At 40.7% G+C, this 19,669-nt stretch overlaps 1 protein-coding gene across 1 annotated transcript in view; it reads right to left on the bottom strand.

Annotated features, from left to right (window-relative positions):
• Positions 1-914: 914 nt before the first annotated feature.
• Positions 915-19,669, bottom strand: part of TFAM (transcription factor A, mitochondrial) — a 72,819-nt gene continuing 54,064 nt past the window's right edge. Inside the window, exons 5-7 of the mRNA XM_073596347.1 lie at positions 13,595-13,690; positions 7,436-7,492; positions 915-1,446 (exon numbers count right to left, since the gene is read on the bottom strand). Of these exons, the coding sequence (XP_073452448.1) occupies positions 1,213-1,446; positions 7,436-7,492; positions 13,595-13,690 (387 nt within the window). The 3' untranslated portion in view covers positions 915-1,212. The remainder of the gene's footprint in view (positions 1,447-7,435; positions 7,493-13,594; positions 13,691-19,669) is intronic.

Here is a 19,669-nt window from a genome sequence, read left to right as displayed (position 1 = left end):
CATGCATTCCACTTTTTAACAAAAAGGCCTCATTTACATTCGCGCTGAGGCCTATACTCTGCAAATGTACCATGTGATTTTGCAGCTTGACCTGTCAGGTGCTGCGGTGCAGGCAGCCCATGTTTGTGCATGGCTAAGCACTAGACAATTTGTTGGACCTTTCTCAATATATTCTGAATATGCTTCTTATTTCTTTTCTCGCCTGGTCTGAAAAGGGAGAAGGTGGGCCTTGCAATAAGGACAAATAAATACTTACCTTTTTTCTAGGTCCTAGACCAGCCAGGACTCCAGTCTTCTTTGCACAAGAATGTGGAGGGACCCTCAACCTCATCATGTACAATGCAGGACCAGCAGTGGCAGCTGGTGCTGCACTGTAGGTTACAAATATCAGCAAGGTGGGAGAAAACAAGCAGCTTTGAGAAAAAATGTTTCAAAAGGTGGAGATGGTTTTCCCTATCAGAAAATCTTTCACCGTTCTCTTATTGGGAGATCTGACATCTAGGGGAAGTTTGGGAGATCTGACATCTAGGGGAAGTTTTGGAGATCTAACATCTAGGGGAAGTTTTGGAGATCTAAAATCTAGGGGAAGTTTTGGAGATCTGACATCTAGGGGAAGTTTTGGAGATCTGACATCTAGGGGAAGTTTGGGAGATCTGACATCTAGGGGAAGTTTGGGAGATCTGACATCTAGGGGAAGTTTGGGAGATCTGACATCTAGGGGAAGTTTGGGAGATCTGACATCTAGGGGAAGTTTGGGAGATCTGACATCTAGGGGAAGTCTAAATGCAACCAGTCACCATATTTTGGACCATTTAACAGTTTACACATTTGTTTCAACAAAGTAAAAAACCTGAAAAGTACACTTCTGTTTTTTTTAATGCTAGTCTACTAAAAACAAAACAAATGCAACACAGTAAATGTGAAATTATTATTTAATTAACACACAAAAATAGCTGAACTGAAAGAAGTTAAATCGTTTGTTGGCAGAACAAAATGCTCTTACTGGACTCAGAATGGTATGAAAAAGCTGGACACATGTAAAGTCTTTTCCCTTGTAGGATAAAATGTCACATGAACATACAGACAAATCCTTTGTATAGGCAAGCTGCTGCATGTGTTGCGACGTGACAGTATGCCACTTGCTATTGTCCTCCTTAAGGAACCACGTTGCACAGTTTGTGGGGTATTTAAGTACTGTAAATCCTCATGACTTTACTCTTCATGCATTTTAGGACCTCTTGTCCTTCCTTCAGCAAGTTCAGAAGACTTCTTATTTTCCTTTTTTCCAGATTCCCCCTCTGCCGACACAAATCTTTCTTTCAAAAGACGTTTTCTTATCTTAGTTCGAACAAGATCTTCACGACCAATTTCGATCATCTGTTCTTCCCAAGCCTTTAACTCGTTTTGGTATCTGACTTGGTCATCTTCAGCTAACTGCAAATACACCTGTCAGAAGAGAAAAGAATGATAAAATAGAAACGGTTGTAATGCAATTATAGGATCTGGCAAACACAATAGCAAGCAAGCAGGTTGATTAAATAATAATCTCTTGTCTTAAGTAATCCAGTGGTGATACAATGCATTTTCGGTGTTTATATATTTTAACTGATTATTGTAGCATTTACCTTAAAAGGATAACTTTTATAACATCATCCTTTAAATTTATGCTCCTGCCCCTCTAAAATTGTTTACTCTCCTGTCTACTCTCTGGCCAGAGACATGTTGTGCGGCTCTTGGGGGGCTAAACAGCCACTACTGCAAACTTTATTGGTCAATCCCTTAACCACTTCCAGCTCCGCCACAATAAATGCAATAGCAGGGACTGGACAAATTTCGATCTGTGTAGCCCGCCCTCCTTGTTTGACAGAAGTTGATTGTCACAACAGTGTCTGTTGAACATACCTGCTGGAAAATTCCCATTCAATCAACGGCAGCAGTGCTGATCAGTGTATTCCAATGGTGGGGGCAATTCCTGCATCCACCTTGCTTGTGTGGATGCAGGAATCTGCCTTTTTTTTTTTTTCTTTTAGCCTACTGGCTAAAATAAGAAAATTGTACCCAGCTTAACATGGAGCTCCACCCAAAAGGGGAAGCTCAGCCTCTTTGCACCCACCCCCCCCTCCACTGCCACATTTGGCACTTTTTTTTGGGGGGGGGGGGGCAGGTAGCTTTTGACAGGTACCCATGCTCACTTCTGGGTAAGATCACCGATCTACGACATTTCCGGCTCCTCCTCCTTCCCCCTGCTGCCTTCTGGGACATACACAGGTCCCAGAAGATGGCGGGACCATTCAGAAAGCACAGCGTGACTCGTGCACGCTCAGTAGGAAAGGCTTCACTGCCAGTTTCCCCTACCTACAATGTCGACTCCTGAACCGGAAGCCAATTGATGAATTGGCTTGGGGGGCTGACATCGCGGGATCCCTGGACAGGTAAGTGTCCTTATATTAAAGGACAGCAGCTACAATATTTTATTTTTCTACAGACTGGAGCTTTTCTTTAAGGTGTATTTCGGATTTAAGAATTAGGTAGCTGAATAGCCATTAATAATTGACCTAGGAGTTATGAATTGGGAATGGACTGAAACTCAGAATTTGAAGATTTTTCTGAAGAGGTGGGGTCGGTGGTGGTATTTAACCTAGTGGATTTAGTGTAGTTTAGGGAGGCCTGTCTAATAATTATGAGGGGGTGGTTTGGGGAATGTCACATTTTCTTTCATTAAGGTGTGTGGGTCTTTGGTAGAGCTGGGCGATTTTCTCCAAAAAAAAAATCTGCGATTTTTTAAAAAAAAAACTTGATTCACAATTTTTCTTTTTTTTGATGGACAGCGCGCCGGTCCTGAGGTGCTGCGGGCAGGAGTTTTTAGGCGAGGCCGCGGCTTCGGCCCAGTCCGCGACATCCGGCCTCGCGGATTAGGCCTAAGCCGCGGCCTCGCCTAAAAACTCCTGCCCGCAGCTCCTCAGCTAAAAAATCGATTTGCTGAAAATTTGAATTGATTTGACCTCTGAACTTGATTCAAATAGATTTTTTTTACCCAGCCCTATTCTTTGGTAATTATAATAGCTACCTAGATAAAGGAACTTAAAGACCCAACAAAGTGGGTAGGTATAGGATTTATAGCAAAAAATTTAGGTTTTGAATAGTGAGGCCTGAGTAGTTGCCAGAATTTCCAATATTATCCAATGCAGTTTAAAGAGTCAGTGAGATTAGCTAAGAAGAGGATCGCATCTTTTGCGTAGAGTGCTAGTTTTTGAGTCTATGTGTGTATGATTAGGCCTTCAACATTGGCTCCTGTTTCTGTCAATCAAAGCTACTGAGGAGGGAGTGGGGGCGGGGCCGAACAGCACATGTGTGTCTCAGACACACAGAGGCGACTCGAGGGAAAACGGCTTGTTATGGGGGCACTTAGCAGCTGGCAGGGGTCCCGAGAAGAGGCTGCTCTATACAAAAACAAAGTATGACATGTTTGTTATTATAAAAAAAAAATAATTAAAAAAAGGCTGAACCTTTACAAATCTTTTAAGATGATCGTTGACAGCAGTTACTACTAGTAGTAAACAAATTGTGTGATACAAGTTGGTTACTGTTGCGTTTTAGATAGAAAAGCCAATAGTTTACCAGTTTTCATTGTTTATAAATCTTTTGTTGAGTAAAGAAGGCCTGAACTTTCGACTTTTCCGCACAATGCATTTTATGCTGAAAAGACGCCTGCTGCCAAGGTCATTCAGAGGTAAGAGAAGGATGTCGCACACACTTTGCTTCAGAGGCAAGTATTAGGCTGGTAAAACTATGCTCCTCCGCCATGAAGGCATGTTTTAAGTTTTGCACAGTGTTAAATAATAAACCACAGGCGTACACCTAAGTCCTCATGCACATTGGGTTTTTAACCTCATGCCTGTGCATGAGATTACAACCTCTTTGTGCAAGCGGGAGGCAAAGGCACATCTGTCCAGCCCCATTGCTGGCAGTCTGTAAATCTCTATGAAAGGCTAAAAGCGGCTGTGGCACCAAGTGGTACACTAATGCTTAGGGCAGTATGTGCCCAGGGATGAATGCCCAAAACACAAGAAATCTGCACTCTGGAAATACATCCCTGAGTGCATACTGCCCTAAACATTTGTATCACTTGGTGCACCATCAACACCCAGTACATTTCAGCTGCTCAAAGATTTTTTCTAGGCTGCCAGCAGCAGGGTTCCTTAACTTCCGTCTGCAAAAGAATGCCAAACTCTTGTGCACAGGGGCTAAATGTCCAGTGTGCACAAGGCCTTAAAAGAGACCCAAGTTATTAATACATCAGTGTTATCATTCAATTCATAGAAAGCAGACCATATGGGGGCGAGGTCAGTTTCTTCTGGGAACAAGGAAAACCAAACAAGGTTGAATTTCCACAATGTTCCAGGGGACCAAGTCCCCACTACATTAAGAGAAGGAGAAGGGAATTATCCAAATGCTGCCTGGGCAGGAACTCAGCTTTTTAAAGTAGGGTAAGGATAGAATGGGTAACATAGGTGTAGCCTATGGAATACAGCACAGAGTGGATGCTGGAATGACAAGACGATTGACAGGTATTTGGTAAAGCCCTCTCCACCAGTCTCAGTGGGAACTTAATTAAAGCAAAGGGGTAAGGCAGGCCACAGACTGTGCAAATTTCTTTCCTGCACCCAAAATTCCCCCTCATCAGCTTAGACCACGCCAGTGTTAATTTTGTCGACTAAAACATTTCATTACGACTAAATACTATTTTAGTCAACTAAAATAATTGAGATGACTAAAATAAGACTAAAACTAAAATGGCATTTTAGTCAAAAGACTAAGACTAAAACTAAATTGAAATTTGACTTAACACTGGTCTGTAGTGCATGTTCATACCTAAATAACATAAATAATAACATATTAGATTTTTCACTCCAGCAGAATATGAGTTTGGAAATTGTAGAGAAATGCTTAACTAATGCATTACAATTTAACCACACCCATTCAATTTAGATGACTAAAATGAGTTTGTCGACTAAAATGTACTGGAGATTTAGTCGACTAAATAGGACTAAAACAACTGCAGAAGACTAAAATGGGACTCAAACTAAAATGCCATTTTAGTCCTAAGACTAAATCGAAATTTGCTGCCAAAATTAACACTGGACCACGATGACTAGGAAATTCCTCCTGCTGAGACATTATATTCTCTCAGGAGGGTGGAGCCGGGTTGGGGAAAGCAGTCCCCGCTGGGAGAAGACATTGATTATTGCTAGCAGCCGCTAGCAATAATCGCAAGTAAAATCAGTTAGGCTGGTTGTGCCCAAGTCGAGTAATCAATAAACTTGGCCCATTTAGCCTGCCCATACACAGCTCGAAACTCGCACAGTTCCTGTTGAATCGGCTGTCGATTCAAACCGTCTATAGTCAGCTTTAGCCTATCCATGGGGAAAAGGAGTGGGGTGAGCTTGAATAGGGAGGGTTGTGGAATCTCATATTAGCCAATGTATTTCATATTATATATATTGATTTGCATATATTTTATTGATTATTATTATTATTATTATTCATATTATTATATAGTAGTGGTTTTATCAATATTATTATTCAATAAGTAAAGCAACAATTATTAATCTTTTAATAATGTATACTGTGTTTTCCATAGATTTAGAAAGTCTTCATTTATAAGTGTTGAACTTTAAATGACCTCTGCTTTATGACAAGTACTTGTAAACAGGTGTTCTCGAAAATGTATTAAGATAGTCTACTGGATGAAAGTTCATTAGAATAGATTCAAGTTATGTAGAATGGTCTCAGACAGATAAGAAAACAGGTGGTTAAAATAATTAGGTGGAATACAGGAAAGTTATGTACAGAACATTAATTAAGTTTGACAGGGTCAAACAAAGGTCTGCTTGTGCCCTCATTAAAACTGTTAAAATACATGCATATAGTGAAACATATAAAACATCTGGTGGGGTTATTGAAAGTTAATTGTCTCAAAGTTGTAAATCTGCAAATCCTTAAAGCTAGTTAAATCTTATCAAGACCTATTAGATTGTAAGCTCTTCTGAGCAGGGCCCTCTTAATCCTATTGTATTGTATTGTATTATATTATAACTGTATTGTCTCCCTTTTATATTGTAAAGCGCTGCGTAAACTGTTGGCGCTATATAAATCCTGAATAATAATAATAATAATAATAATAATAAGGAGAGTCTGATAACACAGCTGGGTGCCAGACTGTCTCTATACAGGTGTTTTTAATTGGACAAAACCAGTTATAAATCACTTTAATGAACATATAGGAATTTTGGGAATAATTAAGTTTATCTGGTTGTAGAACAGGTGTCAGATTTATGGTTGGTTACTTTGATGTAGATCTTAGCGACCAATCATATGTAAGAGATAAGTTGAGATAAGACTTGTAAAAGTGTATATAAATGCAAGCTCTGCAATTGTTAGACAGACAAGTCAGATAGGAGCTCATAAGGCTGAACTCTATGTATGCTGCCCTATTGCACGGGTCATAGAGGTCAGAACCAATGGGCAAGTATCTGTCCTAACTTGTCCCTTCGGACAAGTCAGATAGGAGCTCATAAGGCTGGACTCTATGTATGCTGCCCTATTGCACGGGTCATAGAGGTCAGAACCAATGGGCAAGTATCTGTCCATAACTTGTCTCCTCGTACGAGTCAGAGAAGACTTCTTAACTTGTTCCGGAGTGTGGTCTCAGGTGAATTTCCCTCACAAACTTGGTTGAGCTGGAACCCAGAACTCTGTGAGGAGACCAGACCACCGGCCAATTGGCTGGTCCCTATCAGGTGAGAGGTTCCCAAGAATTGGCAGTAAAGACCCATTCTGGTTCAAGGTAAGAACAATTCACAATTGTATCAATTGGGGTAGAGGATAAGAATATTTATATCTAATATGCTTCCATTGTAAGAAACTGTATAAATTAGACCTGTATATTGTAATATTTTGAACATAAACCTGTATGTTATCAGCTGTTAATAAACCTGCATTGCTTAAGTTCTGCCTGGTTCAATACTTTACTATTCTACTTCAGGAGCTAGTAAAATGGATTGGAATCCATAGATCCGTGTAACCTAATTTGGAGTTAACAGGACCAGAAAAACTTCCTACTGCTGAAAGCATCCAAATGTAATTTGCATCACAATTTAATGCTGTATTTAGCTCTGAATTTATTTTGTCCGTGCAGTTTCAAGTAAAAATAAAGGCCACATACAACCAATGTGAACATCTTAGCTTTCGCAGAAAACAGCAGTGATGGAAAGGTTTCTTCAAACAATGTTTAGTGCCTCAGCGTTTTGATGGAACGTCCTCTATTATGGACTATAATATATGTAAAAGCTACACCATCAAAACAACAACGTAATCTCATGGAAACCTATCATAGTGTTGGTAATCAAAAAGGCCACATGCTAATAACTCTTACCTGTTTTTTTGAGCTAGTCATATTTTCCCACTGATGTACTAAGTGCCTCATCTTTACCTGTAAAACAATAATAGCATTAATAGTTTCTTCCTCTGTCTTGCTCTCTGCTATATGTTTTTTTTTTGCTTTTTAGCAAACAATACTGTATATGTAAGAAGGGCTTAAACACTCTAAAACCTTCATAACTGCAAGAATGGCACAAGTTATATTCCCAACCATACTTTGCATAAAAAAAAAAATAAATAATTTTAATGTCTGCATATTAATGAATACAGGGTTTACAGAGAATAGTCCGAAAAAGAGAAAATATCCAGTTGTGGACGAAAGTGCTTTGTTGATGTTAGAGGAGAATGGGCAGACTGGTTCGAGATGATAGCAGGCAACATTAACTCAAATAACCACTCATTACAAGGTATGCAGAATACCATCTCTGAATGCACAACACATAGAAACCTTGAAGCAGATGGGTTACAGCAGCAGAAGACCACACCGGGTGCCGCTCCTGTCAGCTAAGAACAAGAAACGGTGGTTACAATTGTCACAGGCTCAGCAAAATTGGACAATAGAAGATTGGAAAAACAATGTCTGGTCTTACGAGTCTCGATTTCAACTGCAACATTAAGATGTAGGGTCAGAATTTGGCATAAATACCCTGAAAGCATGGATCCATCCTGCTTTGTATCAAGGGTTCAGGCTGATGGTGTAATGGTTTGGAGGATATTTTCTTGGCACACTTTGGGCCCCTTAGTACTAATTGAGCATCATTTAAAAGCGATTGAAAAGTCTCCTTTTTTTTTTCTATAAAAATAACAAACATGTCATACTTACCTGCTCTGTGCAGTGGATTTGCACAGAGCAACGCAGGTCTTCCTCTCCTCTGGTCCCTCTTCTGTGCTCCTGGTCCCTCATAGCAGCTTGCTATGGGGGCACCGAGCCGAGTCACAGCACTGTGTGTCCATTCAGACACAGAGCCCTGTCCCGCCCCGCCATCTCCCGATTGGCTAGCTGACTTTGATTGAAAGCAGCGGGAGCCAATGGCGCCACTGCTGTGTCTCAGCCAATCAGGGGGGAGAGTCTTGGACAGCCGAGACACTCGTGGACATCGCTGGACAGAGATGGGGCTCAGCTAAGTATTAGGGGGGTTGCTGCACACAGGCGGCTTTTTATCTGAATGCATAAAATGCATTCGGATAAAAAAGAAACTCCCGGCTTTACAACCCCTTTAAATTCCAGGGCCTACCTGAGTATTGTTGCTGACAATGTCCATCCTTTTATAACAACAGTATACCCATCTTCTGATGGCTACTTCAAGCAGGATAATGTACCATGTCACTAAGCTCAAATCATCTCAAACTTGTATCTTGAACATGACAATGAGTTCACTGTACTCCAATGGCCTCCATAGTAAACATATCTCTATCCATTAGAGCACCTTTGCGATGTGGTGGAACGGGAGATTCACATCATGGATGTGCAGCCAACAAATCTGCAGCAACTGCGTGATGCCATCATGTCAATATGAACCAAAATCTCTGAGGAATGTTTCCAACACCTTGTTGAATCTATGCCACGAAGAACTAAGGCAGTTCTGAAAGCAAAAGGCAATCCAACTCGGTATTACCAAGGTGTACCTAATAAAGTGGCTGGTAAATATGTGTGTGTATATATATATATATATATATATATATATCAGCATAAATGAGTATACCCCAACAGATTTGTCAGAAAACTTTTACTTTCCTTTCAGAATCAAAATTTTCTATGGGACGCTATACTACAAAAATACTCCCACAAATGTGGGCCATTGATTTCAACCAACATTTGTTAATTTGTACACACAAAAAAAGTATTTTTCCTAACAAATTCATTCAAGACCATGTTGAAAAAAGGAATACCACCAATGAAGCAGGAGCAAAGCTAAATTTTGGACAACAAAATCCTAATTAACAATAATTCAACTACAGGTGAATTATTCATTAAACAGGTGTCCAGCAGACAGTGGATTATAAAAGAGCATTACTTAACAAAGAAAACCCTTTCCCATTCAATGGCACCACATGAAAGAGAAATGTCACAAGGCCTGAGAAAGAAAATTTCTTTACACAAGAAAGGTGAAGGCTACAAGAAGATCAGCAAAGCTTTACTTATCAGTCAGAATACTGTAGCAAAAGTGATAGAAAAATTTAACAAAGATGGAACTGCAACCATCTCACAGAGACATCCAGGACGTCCATGGAAGTTAACACCTCGACAGGAGCGTCTTCTGATGAGAAGTGTTGAAGAAAATCACCATGCAAGTTCACTGCAGTTAGCTAAAGAAGTAAAAAGCCAACCTGGGGCGATTGTTTCCTGTGACACAATGTGGCGTACACTGCAGAGGAATGGCATGCATGGGTGTCATCCACAAAGGAAGCCTTTCCTAAAGCCCATTAAAAAAAAACCCTGCCTAGAATTTGCCAAAAAGAAAAAGAAGCAGACTACTGGGACTCTGTACTCTGGAGTGATGAGACAAAGATAAATGTTTTTGGAACGGATGGCTTCAAAACTGTATGGCATCGCAAAGGCGAGGAGTACAAAGAAAAATGAATGGTGCCTACAGTGAAACATGGTGGTGGCAGCGTCCTTCTGTGGGGCTGCATGAGTGCTGCTGGTGTCGGGGAGCTGCATTTCATTGATGATATCATGAATTCACAGAGGTACTGCTCTATATTCAAAGAGAAGATGCTACCATCACTCCGTTTCTTGGTTGTTGTGCACTTTTCCAACATACCAATGATCCAAAACACACATCTAAGGCCACTGTTGCATTTCTTAAAAAGAACAGGGTGAAAGTGATTCAGTGACCAAGTATGTCTCCTGATCTGAACCCAGTTGAACATCTATGGGGAATTTTGAAGAGACAAGTTGAGTATCACTCTCCATCCAGCATCCAGGCTCTAAAAGAGGTAGTTCTTGAAGAATGGAAAAACGTTCATTCTATGCCTAGAAGACTTGGCGCTGTCCTTTTAAAATTACAAAAATCAAGTAGTAGTTTTTGTTGTGGGGTGTATTTATTTTTGCATCAAATCATTTGAGTAAAACTGAAGACTTTGTAATCCAAGTTATATTATTACCTTGCTTTCATGTATTGAGCTAAACAAATGTTCTATAAGACTCAGTTTTGTGAAAATTTTGGAAATTATTCTTTTGTGTTCATTAATATATTGAATAAAATCTTATTTTTCAAAAGGGGTGTACTAATTTATGCTGAACACTCTATCTCTCTCTCTCTCTCTCTATATATATATATCTATATATATATATATATATACACACATACATACATACACATATATATATATATATATATATATATATATATATATATATATATATATATATATATATATATATATATATATATATATATATATATATATATATACACACCACACACAAAAACTTTAATGGCACCCCAGTCTTAGTCAGTGGGTTCAATATTTTAGCTACAACAGCTTCAACCCTTCTGGGAAGGCTGTCCACAAGGCTTAGGAGTGTGTCTGGGAATGTTTGACCATTCTTCCAGAAGCTCATTTGTGAGGACAGGCACTGATGTGGATGAGAAGGCCTGACTCCCAGTCTCCGCTCTAATTCATCCCAATGGTATTCTATAAGGTTGATGCCACTACTGTGCAGGCCAGTCAAGTTCCTCCACCCCAAACTCGCTCATCCCTGTCTTTATGGAGCTTGCTTTGTGCACTGGTCCAAATCATTTGGTGGAGGAGGGATTATGGTGTGGAGTAGTTTTTCAGGGGTTGAGCTTGGCCCCTTAGCTCCAGTAAATGGAACTCTAAAGGCATCATTTTGAACAATTTCATGCACCCAACATACAGTATCTCACAAAAGTGAGTAACCCCTCACATTTTTGTAAATATTTTATTATATCTTTTCATGTGACAACACTAAAGAAATTACACTTTGCTACAAAGTAGTAAGTGTACAGCTTGTATAACAGTGTAAATTTGCCGTCCCCTCAAAATAACTCAACACACAGCCATTAATGTCTAAACCGCTGGCAACAAAAGTGAGTAGACTCCTAAGTGAAAATGTCCAAATTGGGCCCAATTATCCATTTTCCCTCCCCGGTGTCATATGACTCGTTAGTGTTACAAGGTCTTGGGTGTGAATGGGGAGCAGGTGTGTTAAATTTGGTGTTATCGCTCTCACTCTCTCATACTGGTCAACATGGCACCTCATGGCAAAGAACTCTCTGAGGATCTGAAAAAAAAGAATTGTTGCTCTACATACAGATGGCCTAGGCTATAAGAAGATTGCCAAGACCCTGATACTGAGCTGCAGCACAGTGGCCAAGAACGCTCCACTATTTGTGGCGCAGACAGGGACTCCAGCTGTAGCCATTTCCGCACCAGGTGGACTAGATCAAACATCTGTGATCTTGGGGGCCTCTCATCTTGGAAGAACCAGCTGTGGACCCGCTATGCTCGAACGGCCAAGGTGACACCGAGTTGCGTCAGGATTTCCCGCTTGACCTTCTCATAGTCTCCCATTTCTGCTGACTCCAGATCATAGTAGGCCACCTGCGATTTTCCAGAAAGTAAGGGGGTGACCAGTCCTGTCCACTGCATTTCAATCCAACCTTCCACCTCAGCGGTCCGTTCAAACGTTAGCAGAAAGACCTCTGGATCATCATCTGCAGCCATCTTAGAAAGAAAGTGACCCACATGGATGGCTGAGCAACACCATCAATTTTAGCAGGTGACCACTGAGCTAGTGTCTCCACAACCTCAGTCAGGGTTTTCCTATCCGCTTTTGCAGCAGTGGCTATCTGTCGCAGCCTCTGCGATTGCTCATGTAAAGCACCAATCTGTTGGCACAGCGCCTTGGTTTGCTCCTGTGAGATAGCGTTGGCTTGCTGTTGTGCAGCATTTGCTTGCTGCTGTGTAGCGTTTTGATAACGCCAATTGTTTGAGTATTTCCTCCATGTTTAGTCACAGTAGGTACTGGCCTTTTAAGTAGTAACTTACTACAGCTGGTCGCAGCCTCCATCATATGTAACCCGGGGGACAGGTAGGCGGAACAAATCTCCCTGAGATAAGCAGTCTTTCAGGCACAGATACCAAATCCAGTGAGGTAGTGACAAACAGTGCAGTGTTTATTGGTGATATATACAAGTCTATATACAGGTGCTGTACAGTGTTTCAGAAACCAAACAGAACAAAAATAGTCAAACAAATACCTAACCGTGTCTCGGCACGAACTACATAATATATATAGGCCCTAACTACCAGGCTGCGTAAGCCTACAGCTTGTCAGCTTCCACAGATACAGCTTAACACCAACCTTTTGCTCTCGCAGACCAGCGTTGTCTGTGTTTCCCAGGCAGAGAGCGAAGACTGTCTGTCACAGGGGAGTTTAAATTAGCCTGGGGGAAAGGACCAAGATCCAAACTGGATCGTGGATCAGAGATCCCTGAACATGTATGAGAGGAGCCTGGGAGACGTATAAACTCCAAACAGGACTTTTCCCAGCTCTCTCTGGGACGCCCTGCTACAATATGATATCTATATTCTAAATCTATCTATATCAGATATATATATATATATATATATATATATATATATATATATTGAGGTAGAAGAAAGTCAATAATCTTCCTCCTCAGTTCTCCAAGGATTTTATCTGCCCCCACCCCCCCACTCTCCACCTTTGAGCTGGAGAATCTGGGAGGGAGAGCTCTGACAGAGATCGCCAGTGAGGTGACGAGATCACACCTTCATAAACTAGCCATTTCTGTTTTTACTAATGACAAATTCTTTGTGTGCTGAGATGGTCAGCGCAGAGCATGTTCTCCGCTCATCATCTCCGTTTCATAAACCGATAATGATCTGAGATCAGCTGCAATCATCACGATCATAGATCATCTCGGTTTCATAAAACGGACACAATAGTGAGCACCCTGGTACTGATATTAGGCATATTCTGACTTGGTTATTTAGATATTGGACCATGTTGCTTTTAATATACTGTGTCTCTTGTCAAGATTTTTATAATTCGCGTGGATACTCAATTTATGTGTAAATATTCAGCATATAAATGTATTAATAAAGATTTTCCTGTAATACCCTCAGAAACAAGCACTATATTTTGGCATATACTTACTGATAAAGTATTGCCTTCAGCCTCATTGTAATTTTCTGCCAGGAAGATATTGAAAGCATTACGACTTCTTTTGGGTCTCCCAAGTAATTTGCTTTCCTAGATAATAAAATATAACAAACTGAATTCAGTAAACTAAAGGAAACAGTTAAAACAGTTCATAACACAGCTTTACTTATTTAATAGATGTGTACCTGGTAAATGTAGACAATAAAAATTGCTTATAAATGTAACAAACCCTAGTCACATTGTCTTCTTAAATGGTACCTTGCTGTGCACCAAAAATATCTTAAAAAGACCCTGTCAGTTAAAAAAACAAAAACAAAATACCAGTTCCCTGCAATTGAAGAGGAAAAATATTCACCTCTTAGGGGACCTGTGTCTCCTATCTTACCTCCATTTCAGTGCTGCAGCCTCAATCGGATCCTTTAGCATTCAACAATTCTGGGAGTGTTGGATGCCTATGTCCTTTTCTGTCTGCTTTGGTTCTTTCCCTTGACCCCTACACTACTACAGGACAGCAATGACGTAGGGAATTTGAGGATGGTACCACAATATGCAGTGAAGAAGGCATCCAATACTTACAGAAATGCGAATGCTGAAGAGCCCGATGGACCTGCAGTGCTGAAACTAGGTAAATAGACAAAACAGGCAGCTGGAAATGTGAGCATAACCCCTCTTCTATTGCAGGGACATGCCAATTGATGTTTTTTTTTTTTTTTTTATCTGAAGGCACAAGGTACAGTATATACAGACAAATAGTGCATAATGTATAAATCACCATATACCCTTCCTAAAAACTGAAGTTATTTTTCCCCTGGAACAGCTGGATTCAAATATATTTGCAAGTTATGGTCTGGTCATACTGCTTTGAATAAAAAAATGCCTTTTTTATTAATAGATTTTTGATGATTTGTGCATTTTTCATGCCCTTAAATGCAAACCCCCAATTAGAACATATATAAAAGTGCTGCAAAGCAAGAAAAATTAAGCCCACCCTGAAGTACATAAGAAACTGCAATTTTACCTCACATTAGGGTGGATGGACCCCAAAGTAAACCTATGTTTTGCCCATACTTACCCCTCCCTCTACTCTACTTACTCCTTCCTCTCCAGCTGCACAAACTTTCCTGCCTTCACTTTCCCACAATTTAATTTGACAACAGGGAGTAAAAATTACTATTCAATACCTCCATGTATGGAGAGCATATGACTTACACCCTTATCTCCCATATGACAGCAGTGATACCTGGCTACACAGGTACTCACATAAGTACAGTAAGAAAGTCCTCAGCCCTGTGTAATCTTCAGTAGACAACTTGGACTGCCTACAGAACTTACTCTTTGTGTCTGGCAACTGAACAAAGCAAATTAATAAAAGCAACGTGTGCGTAGTTCGGAAGGGTGAAAGGTAAAGTGTTTGTAAAGTCACATTGTGACTTTGCTGGTATCCCCTCTTTTTTACACAGTTAACTACAGTGTGTGTGTGTGTGTGTGTGTGTGTGTGTTTTTTTTTTAAATGACAAGGCTAAATACTTTTTCTCACACCGCAGCTGTGCGATCACGTGACCACCGCTCTCCTTCCCCGATTTAAGGAGAGCAACAGGAGGGGCTGAGATTCCCCTCAGACGTCAGCAGAGGGAAATCAAATGACGCACAGCAGCGGTGTGAGAAAAGGCATTTAGCCTTGTCATTTAAAAAACAAAAAACAAAACACACACTGTAGTTAATAACTGTACAAACCAGAGGGGATGCAAGTATATTTGCTGCATATTGTAGCGGAATACCAGCGGGGGGAGAGACTCAGAGGAGAGAGCGGGATGACTGAGGCACGTAAACCAACCACAGTATCATGGCTCAGCAGCCATGATTACTGTGGTCAGCACACACAGGAACAGGCAGGATCAACCAGGTATATTACAACACAGAAAGAGACACAATACACAGCGCAAGCACTGTGCTATAGATCATGCCTTAAAATTACTTTTTTTTTTTTAAGGGTTACAACCACTTAAACTGAGCCTGTCGCTCTGCCCTGCCAATCACAGGTACACTAGAGATTGTAAACCCTTACATTTGCAGTGGATATAAAAAGTCTACACACCCCTGTTAAAATGTCAGGTTTCTGTGATGTAAAAAAAAAATGAGACAAAGATAAATCATCTCAGAACTTTTTCCACCTTTAATGTGACCTATAAAATATACAACTCAGTTGAACAAAAAACTGAAATTTTTTACATGGAGAGAAGTAAAAATAAAAAAACTAAAATAATATGGTTGCATAAGTGTGCACACCCTTAACCACTTCCAGACCGCCGCAGGACGATGTACGTCCAAACTTTGAAGGGGGATACTGTTATGGCAGCAGCTAGCTGCCATAACCCTGGTATCCCCGTTTTCGTGCGGCGGCCGGCTTTCTGATAAAAGTGGTCCCTGCGGCGGATTCGCCACAAGATCACTTTTAATCGGTGGCGGGAGAGGCCCCCCCGCCGCGATCCGGTGCCCTCTGCCGCTTACTGGAGCCGTAGGTAGCGACGGAGGCGATCGCGTCCTTCTCCGTCCTGTGTCTGGAGACAAGTGAGGCTAAGATGGCGTCCACTCGTCTCCATGACACTGCTGGGCGGAAGCGACGTCAAAACGTCACTTCCGCCCACGCCTCTTATAGGCATATTTTTTTCAATGTAATTTTTTTAAATTACTTTTTTTTTTTTTTTTTTTTAATTGCATTTTAATGTAAATATGAGATCTGAGGTCTTTTTGACCCCAGATCTCATATTTAAGAGGTCCTGTCATGCTTTTTTCTATTACAAGGGATGTTTACATTCCTTGTAATAGAAATAAAAGTGACACAATTTTTTTTTTAAAAACGGTGTAAAAAAAATTAAATAATGTAAAATAAATAATAAAATTTTTTTTTTAAAAAAACCCCCGTCCCGACGAGCTTGCGCGCAGAAGCGAACGCATACGCGAATATCGCCCGCATATGAAAACAGTGGTCAACCCAAACATGTGAGGTATCGCCGCGACCGGTAGAGCGAGAGCAATAATTCTAGCCCTAACCTCCTCTGTAACGCAAAACATACAACCTGTAGAATTTTTTAAACTTCGTCTATGGAGATTTTTGAGGGCGCAATTTTGAAGCGTGACATGTTGGGTATCAATTTACTTGGCGTAACATTATATTTCACAATATAAAAAAAATTGGGCTAACTTTACTGTTGTCTTATTTTTTTCATTCAAAAAAGTGAATTTTTTCCAAAAAAAGTGCGCTTATAAGACCGCTGTGCAAATACGGTGCAAAAAAAAAGTATTGCAACGACTGCCATTTTATTCTCTATGGTGTTAGAAAAAAAACATATATAATGTTTGGGGGTTCTAAGTAATTTTCTAGCAAAAAAAACCTGCTTTAAACATGTAAACACCTAAAATCTAAAACAAGGCTGGTCCTTAAGTGGTTAAACTAATACTTTGTTGAAGTACCTTTTGATTTGATTACAGCACTGTCTTTTGGGGTATGAGTCTATCAGCATGGCACATCTTGACTTGGCAATATTTGCCCACTCTTTGCAAAAACAATCTGTCAGATTGCGAGGGCCTCTCCTGTGCACAGCCCTCTTCAGATCACCCCACAGATTTTCAATCGGATTCAGGTCTGGGCTCTGGCTGGGCCATGCCAAAACTGTAATCTTCTGGTGAAGCCATTCCTTTGTTGATTTAAATGTATGCTTTAGGTCGCTGTCATGCTGAAAGATGAAGGTCCTCTTCATATTCAGCTTTTTAGCAGAAGCCTGAAGGTTTTGTGCCAATATTGACTGGTATTTGGAACTGTCCATAATTCCCTCTACCTTGACTAAGGCCCCTGTTCCAGCTGAAAAAAAAACAGCCCCAAAGCATGATGCTGCCACCACTATGCTTCACTGTTGGTATGGTGTTCTTTTGGGGATGTGCAGTGTTGTTTTTGTGCCAAACATATCTTTTGGAATCATGGCCAAAAAGTTCAACCTTGGTTTAATCAGACCATAACACATTTTCCCACATGCTGTTGGGAGACTTCAGATGCGTTTTTTTGCAAAATTTACCCGAGCTTGGATGTTTTTCTTCCTAAGAAAAGGCTTCTTTCTTGCCACTCTACCCCATAGCCCAGACATATGAAGAATACAAGAGATTGTTGTCACATGTATCAAACACTCAGTACTTGCCAGATATTCCTGCAGCTCCTTTAACTTCTTAAGCCCCAGAATGATTTGCCCCCTTAATGACCAGACCTTTTTTGCGATATGGCACTGCGTCACTTTAACTGACAATTGCGCGTTCATGCGACGCTGTACCCAAACAAAATCTATGTCCTTTTTTCCCCACAAATAGAGCTTTCTTTTGGTGGTATTTGATCACCTCTGTTTTTATTTTTTGCACTATAAACAAATAAAGACCGAAAATTAAAAAAAAAACATTTTTTTTTTACTTTTTGCTATAACAAATATCCCAAAAAACAAAACAAAAAACCCCACAAATTTCTTCATCAGTTTAGACCAATATGTATTCTACATATTTTTGGTAAAAAAAAAAAAAAATCTCAATAAGCGTGTATTGATTGGTTTGCGCAAAAGTTATAGCGTCTACAAAATAAGGAATATATTTATGGCATTTTTATTATAATTTTTTTTTTTTTTAACTAGCAATGGCGGCGATCTACGATTTTTAGTGGGACTGCGACATTGCAGCGGACAGTGCGGGCACTTTTTTTTTGGGACCAGTGACATTTATACAGCGATCAGAGCTAAAAATAGCCACTGATTACTGTATACATTTCACTGGCTGGGAAGGGGTTAACACTAAAGGGGGATCGAGGGGTTAACTGTGTTCCCTGGGTGTGTTTTAACTGTAGGGGGATGGGCTACCTAGGACATGACAGAGATTGCTGTTCCCGATGAATGGGAACAGAAGATCTGACATGTCACTAGGCAGAATTGCCTTGTTTACATAGGCAGTTCCCCATTCTGCCTCTGTACACCGCGATAGCGGGTCACCGGCAGACAGAGTCCGCAGGGCGTGCGCTCGCTAGCCTCCCTGAACAGACCGACATACACCTACGGCAGGAGAGCCGACCTGCCACAGTATAATGATGGCGGCTGGTCAACAAGAGGTTAATGTTGCTGTAGGCCTCTTGGCAGCCTCCCTGACTAGTTTTCTTCTCGTCTTTTCATCAATTTTGGTGGGGCGTCCAGGTCTTGGTAATGTCACTGTTGTGCCATATTTTCTCCACTTGGTGATGACTGTCTTCTATGGTATATCTAATGCCTTGATAATTCTTTTGTACCTTTCTCCTGACTGATACCTTTTAACAATGAGATCCCTCTAAAGCTTTGGAAGCGCTCTGCGGACCAGGACTTTTGCTGTAGATGCAACTAAGAAAATGTCAGGAAAGACCTACTAGAGCAGCTGAACTTTATTTGGGGTGAATCAGAGGCACTATAAAATGATGGCAGGTGTGTACCGACTCCTATTTAAACATGATTTTGAACGTGATTGCTTAACTTGCCGCCCTATACGTCAGCACAATGGCAGCGGTGGGCAAATGGGCATACCTGTATGTCCCCTTTAAGAGCAGGGGCTAGCAGGGACAGGTAATCGTGTGACGGAGCCTCAGCACAGGGAAGCGTCTATGTAAACAAGGCATTTCCCCGTTCTGCCTTGTGTCATGACAGAGATCACTGCTCTCTGTCATCGAGAGCAGTGATCGCTGTCATGTAAGTTGAAGCCCATCCTCCCCACAGTTAGAATCACTCCCTAGGACACACTTAACCCCTTCATCGCCCCCTAGTGGTTATCCCCTTCACTGCCAGTGTCATTTACACAATAATCAATGCATTTTTATAGCACTGATCTCTGAATAAATGACAATGGTCCCAAAATAGTGTCAAAAATGTCCGATGTGTCCACCATATTGTCGCAGTCCCGATAAAAAAAAAAAAAAAAAAAAACAACGCAGATTGCCGCCATTACTAATAAAAAAAAAAATGAATACTAAAAATGCCATAAAACTATCCCATATTTTGTAGACGCTATAACTTTTGCGCA

The sequence above is a fragment of the Aquarana catesbeiana genome, linkage group LG08 (genome assembly GCF_042186555.1).
Source record: "Aquarana catesbeiana isolate 2022-GZ linkage group LG08, ASM4218655v1, whole genome shotgun sequence".
NCBI classification, from domain to species: domain Eukaryota; kingdom Metazoa; phylum Chordata; class Amphibia; order Anura; family Ranidae; genus Aquarana; species Aquarana catesbeiana.
The sequence above is the reverse complement of the archived record's forward strand: the minus strand, read 5'-3'. Positions and strand labels throughout refer to the sequence as shown.